The following is an 11,997-nucleotide window of genomic DNA, read 5'->3' on the forward strand; positions in this document are numbered from 1 at the left end:
TGTGTGTGTGTGTGTGTGTGTGTGTAAGACCAGTCTATACTTCGACTGTAAGTGTGTGGCCTGAAAGTGACCCAAACCAAATGGCAGCCCAGCTATTAGAGTAGTATTAATACAGAGCTGCTATTACAGTGCCTACAGCACTGCTAAATGGGTGCTATTATAGACCAACACATGCAAACCCACACGCACACACACTCACGTGTAACAGCAGACACGACTTGCAAAAACACTCCCACACGCACACACGCTAGTTTCCATATCCAAACCAAGCAGCAACCTCCACGGGTGACAAATGAACCCACATGGATGTGCCAAAACTGCAGTACCTCTAGTGGCCACTTGAGGCTGGCTACAAAAGTGAGTGAGTACCTGTAAACTCCAATGTTAAAATGACCAACTTTACAGCCTTAAAAAGCATTCATACAGACTGGTAATAAAATGTTTTAGGCCACTACATAAGTTTACTTCCTTCACAACAGCTTTAAAGTGGATGAACCTTATTATAACTCCTCCATCTAGAAATTGGATTTAAGGGGCATGGCCACTTTGACTGACAGGTCTGTCCCCAGGCAGGCAGCCAAAAGCAATTGGTTTCTGCTAGTCCTCAACTCTGCTAAATGTACTTAATGAGCTGGATCTCTCCACTGCATTTGTGCTGTTGGTGGCTTGTTGGGCATTTTAAGAGAATTATCTCATAATTAAAATGGATTGCTGTGTAGTACAGAATCACCAGGAAGTCTGTGTATCTGTTTTGATAGATTTTTAATATTGCAGTAGTCTGTTACTTAGCACAAATTTACCAAGATATCTGTGTAGGGCGTTTATTCCTTACAGTGTATGCATGCAGCGTACTATCCAAGCTTTCTATTGTTAGTTGGTAACATGCCACTAAATTAATTCTCATCAAAATATGGTTAATTGTGGCTCCAGAATACTCCAAAACACTTCCACAACACAAGCAAATGTTAAGGTTTCAAAATACAACCACAAAAATGGATGATGTCATAGTGACCAAATCTGTCTATTATACTAACTGTGATCTAAACACACAGAGTCTTATCAAACAACATCTGTGGAAGAAATACATTTTCAGAAGTCTGCTCTCGCCTCAGAGCTGTGACTATCACTGTCTATGCAGTAAAACTACACAGAAAATACTGTCCAGTGTGTGTGTGTGTGTGTGTGTGTGTGTGTGTGTGCGTGTGTGTGTGTGTGTGTGTGTGTGTGTGTGTGTGTGTGTGTGTGTGTGTGCGCAAGATAATCATTACGAGTATGTGTATGTTTGTGTTTCATCCAATCAACTGTGAGATCGGCTCATTTTCTTGTAAACTATGTGAAATGGTGAGGAAAGAGCAAACAGCGAACATCTTTTCCCAATAAAACGCACACAGATCAAAAACTCATTTGCCCTTTAAAAGGAAAAGAGAAATAAAAATAGCCTCTTTTGTGTGTATGTAGTCAAACAGAACACAAATATCTTAAGTTATAAATGAAGCATTGATCGTTATTGGTATAATTTAGACTACAAAACTAAACAGCTGCTACAGTAAACAAAGAAGACAGAAATAATGCAGAACAGTGCAAAATAAGTGGGGAGCACTTCTGTTGCACATCATCCTTTCCCCTCTCCTCTGTTTCTACTATATCCAATCTAAAATGCAAAAAACAAAAAAATCCGTCCATAACAATTATAATCAAAAACAAGGTTAAAAAAGGCAGGCAGCAAACTGAGAATTTAGATGAAGGGTTGCAACATCAAAATAGATTCAGATTTCCCCAAATGTCATTTATTTTGGGGGATTTTTCTCTAATCATTTTTTAGGATTATTGCCACATATATATAGTCTTACACTCATAAACATTTAAAAGCACTAAAAATGATCTAAAAATGTAAAAAAAAAAATTTTTTTTGAAAGAATAAGCATTACCATTATCTGCAAAATAAAGCATGTGTAAACATGCACACCATTCTGATGAAGCCGTTCTTGAACAAGGCACTAAATCTCTACTCAGAACTCCTTACTTGGGAAAGCTAGGAAAGGGGAATTCCCGTACAAGAATTAAAACAGGACCTCATTCATTCAGTATCAAGGTGAAATAGAAGAGCAGTTCTAGGGCCTGTACTGCCATCTACTGGTGTACACTATAGGAAAAGACTAGAGATGTAAAGTGAATACTAGTCTGCCTGTATGGTTTTCTGTGTTTACCGAGTTTCCGGTCAAGGGCTGTTTAAGGGATAAGACTTGGTTTAGGGGTTAACCAGAGGTTTAGGTTAGGAAACAGCATTGGGTTGAAACATTTACTTGTGGTTATAAAGTTCAAGGTCAAATGGTCAGGAATGCATGTCTATTTTTAGTCATAAGTAAGGATCGCTAAAACATTTAGGTACACAGATGTCAAACTTGGACATGGCACAAAGACCCAGTTTTATTTACACCACACTACTTCACAACAATCAGCTACCTCATGTCATTTTAGACTGCAAGAACCCCAGAGATCACAAGTTGCCCTATAAGGAAGCACTTGGCGACAGTAGAGAGCATGAGTGAAAGAACACCAGTTTACATGAGAGCTCAGCTGACATCTGAAACACATCCTGCACAGTGTGGGGAAACCAGAAAACACGTGGACACAGTCAGAGTTATTGGTTTGTGGTATGTCCTACACACGTGCACTCAGTACAGGCCAAGGTATTGGTTTTGGTTTTAATTAGCCCACACTGTTCTTTCTATCAATCAAATACACACTCAGATGAACACTTGCACACAGACAGACAGACAGGCTCTCTAAACATGAAGTGAATGACGGATTCATCATGCCAGGCCACAGAGTCTGGCAAGCTCTCTGTTCACACACACACCTTGACAATACAGGCTTTATTTGGAAATGTCATTTTCTCTCCTTTAAAGGGGGTTCCCTGTGTTTCTGCGAGTGTGTGTGTGTTTCAGTGTGTGTGCGTGTATGTGTGTTTTTCTTGGATGCTTACTCCATTAGGGCTTTCCCCTACTTGGTTTTTCCAAAAGCCCAATAGACTAAAGAGAGCGCAGCTACATGACCTCTCTCTTTCTCTCCCTTTTCCTCCTTCACTCTTCTTATAGACTTTTATAGTTTTATGTATTTGTCCAGCGCTGCCAATTACCTCTTATGCCAAGACACATGCACAGATGTTCACTAATGCACACCGCTTGCACTTCAATATATTTGTGAGGTCCCTCACTGATGTTGATGATAATCAACACAACAAAATGCCTATACTCAGCCTTTTGACTTTCCTTTATTAAATACTCAAAAGAAAAACCCACACACAAAAGCTGACACACAGAACTTGTAAAGCAGTAAAAGTACCCTTTATAGCCAGCCACTATTCCTGGTGGACATAAAGTTTTCTTTTGTATAAATGACTTACATGTGTGTGCATGGCTTATGGCACTGCTGTCAGAAAGCTGTTACTAAGAGAAGTTATTATGCACCAAAATTCTTGTGTGATTCCAGGACAGCTTTACATCTCTCTTGTTTAAAACAATATTATGAAAAAAGTGAATTTAGTGTACCCATGACTCCTCCAAAGGTGCCGTAAGTCATGTTGCAGGCTGTTCTTTGCAGGTTATGCTCATAAACCAACTTGAGCTGGTACTGGTCACCATGCTCCACGTTCCCTGCAGTGCCTGCATAAGGTTAAAAAAAACACACAAAAAACCCAACTTCAATTAACAGAAGATATAATGACACCTTTAAAAGTGAAAACTGATCCCAAAACGGGTGGCTGTGGCTTAGCAAGTGGTTTCGGATTTGAAGATCAGTGGTTCATGTTCTCCAGTCTGCGTGGTGAAGGGCAAGATACTGGACATCAAATTAGCCATAAGGCATCCATAAGCGTGTGAGTGTGACAGATATAGGGAACTTAAAGAGCAGAGAACAATCTGTGTATGAATGTGGTTTGTAATGTAAGTGCTTTGAGTGCTCCGTGGTGTAGAAAAGCATCGTATAACTATCAGTCCATTTACTAAACATAAATAATGAAAACCCTGTTTATGTAAATTTTACCTGATACAGAGTAGACTGACAGCTTTCTGGGGTGGAGAACAGCCAAGTGAAGAAGCTCTGAACACCTGAAAAGACAGCAAAGAAAGTACTAAAGCAGTTCAATAATACGATAACCTACAAAACTAAAACCCTTTTATCAGAATCAGAATACTTTGTGTGAAATTATGTGTTACAGTTACTCCAAGATACTGAACCAAATTTAACCAAAGATACAATATATTACAAAGTTACATAATATAAAAAATTGCTCTAATAGATACAAATAGCTCAATTATAAATATCCTGAACATTAAAGGAGATTAAATATATATGATTGACATTTTACTCTAAACTGTAAAACTTTGTGATTTGCACTGTAAAGCATGTCCAAAAGGGTGTACTGTGCATTCGATGGAGAGGAATTATTTCCTGCGTTGTGCAGTGGTGCATTTGGGTAATGTCCTTTACAGCTTAACAGGACCCCATGTTGATTATTTTGGATGGATACCTCTAAAAATCCACAATTATTTAACAAGACCACCTAGTTATAAGCCAAATAACAGCTAAAATCACTACGCTAGAATAACACTAGAACTGCGGCCCTGCAGCTGGTAAAGATAGAGTTTCTTTCTCAGACACCAGCAGGGCAGATGCTTCCTGCCACTGTGGCTGAATCCATGTTCTTAGCTCAAGGGTGGCATCCACTCGTATTCTCTCTCATTCGTCTAAAATAATTACTGCAACAGCTGGTGCATTTTTTTAACATTGGTTATGGTTTAGGTGTAGATGATGTTCCAGTGATGCTGATCCTAGATTTTTCACTTATTTACCTTGCCACAAAACCACTGAGACGGAATGTGTCCGCTTTCTGGGCTGAGAACAAATGCGTCTTACTAAGTTTCAACCACTGCAGTTATGTTTGCTGAGAGAACAACAACAAGGAACTAGAAAACTGAAAACCACAAGCTTTCGCTCTTTCTTAGAAAACCAAGAAAACAAAACCTTTCACCATCTGCCCACCTCGGTCTGCCTCCACAATATTTACAACGTGCTTTGCTATCAAGGCCAGCGTCCAAAATGTCCCACCAGTCTCTGAAGAATGCTGTGCCGAAAAACCGCAGGTAACTAAACACAACGTCTTCCAAACAGACTGATTTAGTTGGATTCTGCTCCCAGTGTGATGATGTGGGAAGCCTTCGAGACAGACCACAGCTTTTCCCAGAAACCTTCCATTCCAGGACGTTCCTATGCAGCCGCAGCGAGGCAATGTGTGGTATTAATGTTGAGATTAATGTTAAAGAAAGGCAGCATCAATTTCACAGACAGATTCAAGTCCTTGATTATTTTAACAGATAAATAAAGGTTTGGATTTTACTGTGTATTTACTACAGTAAACAATGAGTCTGAAATACTACACATATTATATGAATCTCTAGTTTCTTTCATGGTTCAGGACTAAATTGTCACACTGGTGACATTACTGCATGAGTTGTACAGCTGCTGATTTATGGGAACTACAAGACTCCCTTAAGAGTCTGTGCCACATGCTGCTTGTAATGTTTTGAGCACTTAGGGCAACACCACATTTTACTATATTTACACAGTGCATGTTCTTCTTCTATGTCTTATCCAAAGAATTTCCACAATCACTAGAGTCAGAAAACATTATTTGACTTTGCTTTCTGTCTCACCTACCTTTTCCACATTGTCTTGTGACCTGCTGCCGTCCCCAGGTACAGCACTTTTGGATTTGCTGGGATAAAACTAAGATTTGCAAACCATGCCAAATGTTACCAGTATGATGATGACAATGACTGTATCTCTAGTGTTTTGATTTTTCTTTTTTTTTTTCTTTTTTTTGTGTGTGTGTGTGGGGGGGGGGGGGGGGGGGGGGGGTTGCAGCTACATCAAGTAGAAATTGGTCAACACTGCAATCAGTCATTGTCTGGAGCCCTTCAAGATGGTATTAAGAAAACATTTACACTAACCATCGATATTTGAACACTTAAGAATATTTCACAAAGAACATCTAGCAAAAATTAAAAGTAGGGTCTACAAATTCTAATTACAAGCAGTTAAAGGTCCCTCACTTTCTCTTCATTTGTCGAGGTTTTCTTATCTCACTTCATTAACCGTCATGGATTAAAAAGGTATGGAGCCTGAGAAGGGGTGAATTTGTTAAGTCATTTATTTGAAGTTTTTTTTTAAATGTAGCTGTAAAATATGAGTGCAGTGTTGAATCAAGCAAGCGTGTGTTTTAGTCATAACTTCAACTTTTCAATTACATATATAATAGAAAATCTGAGATATTCAATCCTTCAAAATCTTTATAGTCCTGCTTTAATTTCCTTTTTTTCCAGCTCTGAATAATTACCACAATAATCCTATATCTAATCAACACTGCCCTATCCCCCATAATTGCTTTTATCCTTCTTCCCACATTTACATAGTTTTGAAACCTGATCAATGTCTCTTCAAAACAAGTGATTTTTTCCTGGACACATCTGCACATTACACTTGACTGACTCGTAGTATCCAGCAATGCACTAACGTCGCTGGAAGTGGCCCTGGGTTTTAAAACTATGCTAGAAACTCAGTGGTTAGCCTGACATTATAAGCACAACTATGTTTGGGCCACTGATAGAGCGTGTAAATCATGAGTCGGGAGAGAAACTCCTGGCAATCTTGGTTTGAGGTTAGCATACTTTGCAGTGGAAAAAGATGTTAATGTGGTTGTAAGTAACAGAAGGGATGCTTTTTTCTATGAATGAAAAAGCAGAGCATTAAGCTACAAATGGTTATTTCTGCCTGGCATTTTAAAGTAAGGCTTTATTACAGGCTATACTATGAATGCTTATAATTCACACGAGGTCATGACACAGAGTTCAAGAAAGCCCTGTGATTCATTACTGCAGAAAGGCACACATATGTAACAGATGACACTGAACATTCAATTACAGGGCAGCTCCTCTGTACATCCTGTTTCAGTTCTTAAAGCTCTATCAACTGCACAGTATCCTCTCTAACTGTGACCTCTGACCTGTTCAGCCACCAAAGACAATGCAAATATAAGACTGGTTACTTTTCAAAAAGACCCGTCTTGCTTTGCCTAAATCTGCAGTGATTGCTGGAATGGCTCATATCAAACACACATATTTGCAAGAATGATCTAAAAGCTCAGATTTCAGATTGATTTAAATGCTTCATCTCAAATCAAGCATGTGAACTCGGTATGATGTCAATGAGAGTGGATGTATTTAAAGTGGACATGAAACACTACATGTCATTTCTATTTTGTACCAACAAGCAATGCTCTGTGAATGTATGCTCTCTGCGAAGCTGGATTGAGGACATACATGTTTCAAGTTAAAGCTTTTAAAGCAGCGGTTCCCAACCCCCAGGCCTCGGACCGGTACTGGTCCGTGAGTCATTTGGTACCGGGCCGCGAGAGTTGAGGCTCGGGTGTGAAATGTATGTTTTTCAGGGTTTTTATCGTTTTTCAGTGTTATTTTGTTATCGTTTTTATCTTTAACTCTGTTTTCCTGGGTCTTTTCACGTGTGTTATGAATAAATCTTCTTTTTTTCGGTACCGGTACTAGTTTTATTTTGTTGTATTTATCCGCGACACCTTAAAGGCCGGTCCATGAAAATATTGTCGGGCATAAACCGGTCCGTGGCGCAAAAAAGGTTGGGGTCCGCTGTTTTAAAGCATGTGTTTAGAGCAAGCCCCACCAAACCCTTGTTTCAACCTTTTTGTGAGAGGCAACCAATCGGAATGGTTTAAAAAGATTTGATGTTAGCATTAACATCTACTGTCGACAAACTCTTTCTGCCTGCCTCTGTTCGTTTAAAAGAGCAAATGTGTAATTTGTGAGGTAGCGCTTTTGTGAGACTGTGAGTGCTTATATCAATTTGTCCTACACAACACCACCACAGTGGTCAAGGCCTGACATGGTGGAAGGCAGCCAAGAAGGCAGGAGATAAGGTGCAATGAGGGATTAGCAACATAATCAATGGTCCTAGTGTTAGAACACAAGGCTGTGGTGATTTGACTTGACTTATCAGGAGTGACACTAAAGACCAAATCCATTTTAGTTTCATTCAGACAAACTGAAAAGAAATGTTGACAAAACTTTGACTCAAAAAGGGGAAAAGAGCTTAATTTAGAGAAAGAACCAGCAATGACTACGGTACATTGTCATATGTTTTTGGTATGCTTGTCCACTGTTTGTGGGTTAGATTTGCATACTTACGAAACAAACTTGCCCAGTTCGACTTGGATGATGGCATTTTGAAGCTGAACTTCAAGCAGCTGGGCATCAGCTTGACCTCCTTCAATAGTCTTACTGGCATGCGGGGAGAAGATTCGCAGCATCCCCATGTAACTTCCCACTACAACTTTGTCTGCAAATTTATCATCACAAAGAGGGGAAATAGCAGAGAGAATAGAGGTTATTACTCATTGGTAGCAGTCTAACTTTTATTATTTTGGAGTTTGACATACTGCAAAGAAAAGAGGTCCAGTGGCTCAAGCGGTGTTACCATCAGCTCTTCTTTCAACCAGCTTGAAAAAAATACAGTTTAGCAACACATATTATAATGCAGAGTTGAACTGCAAATCAAAATGAGAAGGGTTTTATTTATGCTCCCATACTTCTGTGTTTTGGCTACTTTGAGGATATCTAAATGGGATGTTTTATGCTTTTGCTTTTTTTTGTTGTTGTCCTAAGCTTCAAATAGTGAGGTGACTTTGAAGGGCCATGAGTGCCGCTATCTATGAGTCAAAAGCTCAAATTTCAGATAGTGAGTAACGGCAGGTGTCAGTATTATGGCCATCTCAGGTGCACACCTCTCTCACTTTTGTGCTTTTGGATGGAGAAGGGCAGCCAATAAGAAAAGAGTTCATTTAAAAGGAGAGGAACTAAAGTGTTGTTCACACAAAGGACTGAACTAGGAGCCTTCACAAAGATAAATAAAGATAATTCAGGACTCTGAAACATCCATCCATCCATTCGCTTCCACTTATCCTTTTCAGGGTCACGGGGGGTGCTGGAGCCTATCCCAGCTGTCATAGGGCGAGAGGCAGGGTACATCCTGGACAGGTCGCCAGACTGTCACAGGGCTAACACACAGGGACAGACAACCATTCGCACTCACATTCACTCCCGCATTCACACCTATGGGCAATTTAGTCTTAGACTCCGAAACAATAAGAAGAAAATCTAGTTCAGGTTGCCGACAATCACAATTAAATTTAATAATAACAGTTTAAAGCTTCAGTTGGCAGACATCTAGTAGTAAGTGCGTATACACAAATTATATCCAGTAGACACATTTAACTTGATGTGTTTTTATCCTGACAGAATAAACTAGAAGTGACGTACTAAGAAAGATAGATAAATGGGATGGCTAGTGTATCAGTTCCTCACAACACACTGACCGTGTCCAGTGCCACTGTTGTCCACGTCTCCAACACACAGGCATCCCTGGTCAAACTCCTCCCCTTCGCCAAGTGTTGCTGACCACCAATCACGTGCCTTGAACAGAGACATGCCGCCTCTATTTGACCAGACAGGAACACAGAAGAAGTGAAGGATTAGATGCTGTGAACAAAATAAATAACCACAAAATGTTCAGTTAATGACTTTCTCTGTATAACTGAATAACTATAGGTACAAAAACATTGTAGACAGATGAGCAAAGAGACAGAGCAGAGTATGCATCTACAAGGCATTAACTTTTCACAGCATTATCTCCTGTTCACTGAGCAGCTCTAGGTAGAACACCAGAAATGTTAAGAGCATCACCACAGCAAGTATAAAGAAGGGTTAAGGACTACTTATTCACAAAATCAATCCACCATCTATTTTCCTTCATAAAAGGCTTGCCTTGAGCCATTTGCATAGTGACAGCTTGACCCACTACCCCAGGAAGCCCTAGTGCTCTGAACATAACACTTACAACTACAGCCAATGGCAGAGAAGGGAGCCAGTCATGTGACCTCAGGATTGTGCATGTGAGCATAGAGGGGGGAATAAGGAGGTGTATAGTTGGGGGCAAGCAGCTTTTCTACTTGCTAAGTGCTGAGCAGGTGGAACGGACAGTTAATCCATACAAAGAGAATCCGACCTATTCAGAGTGCACTGCCATGCAGGAAGGGGAGGCTGTTAAAGGAATACATTGACGAGTCATTGCATAAAAAGCAAGGTTTAAAAGGTTAAGAATCTGATCAGTATTACTCTATGATCAGAATAACTTACAGTATCATCCTCTGACTATTTGCATGGCTTTGTGCTAATTTACTGGTTTTGCTTGGGGCAGTCTATTGCTCATCAATGTCTCCAGATTAGATCAATTAGCTTTAAATATATTTTGAGGTTCCTTAAGTAAAGTTTTCAGCATAAATGAGTTACTTTTTAAAAATAAAAACCGAGACACTTTAAACCCTTTGTTAGGCAATTGTGTTTTTTTGTTTTTGTGAATGAGACTTTAAATTATGTGCAAACATCAGACAAATAAAAGTGGAATGGGAAACGTAATTTTAGCCCGTCATTTCCAATGGTTTGTTTCCCTAATTTCGGACTTAGTTCCACGTATTTTGGAGTCTTAAATGTGTGCACAATGCCTATAAATATTAAGAGAAGATAGGATCTTTCTCGAGTTAAATGCTACAGTAGAGAGTCAGTCCAACAATCAAAGAATAGAAAGGAAAAATAAATCAAGAAGTAAATTTATTGTTCTAGTCTGATATTAAATTTTGAAAGCTCTTGGATTTTAGACTTTTGTAATAGCTATTCAATTGTAGATTTATTGCTTCACACCTATAAGGACTCTTGTTTGGGCAACAACACTCTCCATATTTGTACGTTAAAAAGAGTAAAGTTAGTGACACAAATTCAAGAACGGTTTTAAGTCGTTGTGAACCTGCACAGGTGAATTACCCTGCAATTACACTCAAGCCGGCTGAATTAACTGTAGCTTAGACGGCTAATTAGCTAGCCCTTCAAGTTCCCTAGTTACACGCTAGCAGATCAGAAACAGGGTCGCTGCTGTTTTCACGGTTTCTCATTTGATAACAAAACGCCTTTGTTATTGTTCCGGTTACCTCTTACCTTCACAGGAATGACCTAGTCCGAAAAATGTCGAAGATTCGTTACTTCTCGGTCACACAAACATCACATTTCTCACCCTCTTGCTTGCAGCCATCGTCCTGTTGTCATGGCACTGACGCTTAGCAGAGAAGCCGGGGGTTAGTGCGCATGAACGGAAATACAAGGGGGTGGTGTTTGGGAAAACGAGTTTTTTCGTGGACCAAAAAAATCTCACTCAAGCGTCTTCGGGTAACTCCACGGGGAGTGTTTTTTTAAAGCATTATTTCTTTTAACTCTGTTTAATCACTCTGTATATCGAATCACAAATCAAATGTGAAAAAACCTTTAAACTTCATTAAATTTGGACAAAAGCAATGTTTTTAAAACTTTTAGATATTATTATTTTAGATTATTTTTCTGCCACCATCTCCGTGGCTATGGCATCTGTCACAGATTTAAATCAGAATTCTAATGGTGCTGTTCCTATCATTATTGATATTTTTCATTATTTCCTTTTAATAATTATTTCCTTTTAATAATAATAATTTTATATATATATAATGTGTTGTTTATTTTATTTTCATTTGTATATTGATAGAGATAAAACCTGTAAATTTTATGACAGTGACATATGTGTAGTAGGTAGGGTATTTAGTTTGTTAACCAAGGAACTGTTGAAGAGTGCACTTAAACCATTGGTATATCTTGGGAGATTCATTACACTTTCTAAATGTGGAAGCTTAGAAGTAGGATTCGCTCGAAAAGGGAGGGCTCGTCCGGGATTTGAACCCGGGACCTCTCGCACCCTAAGCGAGAATCATACCCCTAGACCAACGAGCCATGCAAGCGCACGTGAGCCTAGTCGATTGTGACGCATACGTGT

At 39.4% G+C, this 11,997-nt stretch overlaps 1 protein-coding gene and 1 non-coding gene across 2 annotated transcripts in view; both read right to left on the bottom strand.

Annotated features, from left to right (window-relative positions):
- The window catches only part of bbs9 (Bardet-Biedl syndrome 9), a 170,151-nt gene extending 158,904 nt beyond the window's left edge, over positions 1-11,247 (bottom strand). The window contains exons 1-5 of the mRNA XM_013912433.1: positions 11,212-11,247; positions 9,464-9,582; positions 8,277-8,427; positions 4,045-4,109; positions 3,552-3,665 (exon numbers count right to left, since the gene is read on the bottom strand). Of these exons, the coding sequence (XP_013767887.1) occupies positions 3,552-3,665; positions 4,045-4,109; positions 8,277-8,427; positions 9,464-9,582; positions 11,212-11,243 (481 nt within the window). The 5' untranslated portion in view covers positions 11,244-11,247. The remainder of the gene's footprint in view (positions 1-3,551; positions 3,666-4,044; positions 4,110-8,276; positions 8,428-9,463; positions 9,583-11,211) is intronic.
- Positions 11,248-11,882: 635 nt separating this feature from the next.
- On the bottom strand, positions 11,883-11,954 carry trnap-agg (transfer RNA proline (anticodon AGG)). Its single transcript has one exon. It is a non-coding gene; the product is annotated as a tRNA-Pro (tRNA).
- Between the last annotated feature and the right edge of the window lie 43 nt (positions 11,955-11,997).

The sequence above is a fragment of the Pundamilia nyererei genome, unplaced genomic scaffold, assembly GCF_000239375.1.
Source record: "Pundamilia nyererei isolate P.nyererei 1_Seehausen unplaced genomic scaffold, PunNye1.0 scaffold00090, whole genome shotgun sequence".
In the NCBI taxonomy this organism is placed as follows: Eukaryota; Metazoa; Chordata; class Actinopteri; order Cichliformes; family Cichlidae; genus Pundamilia; species Pundamilia nyererei.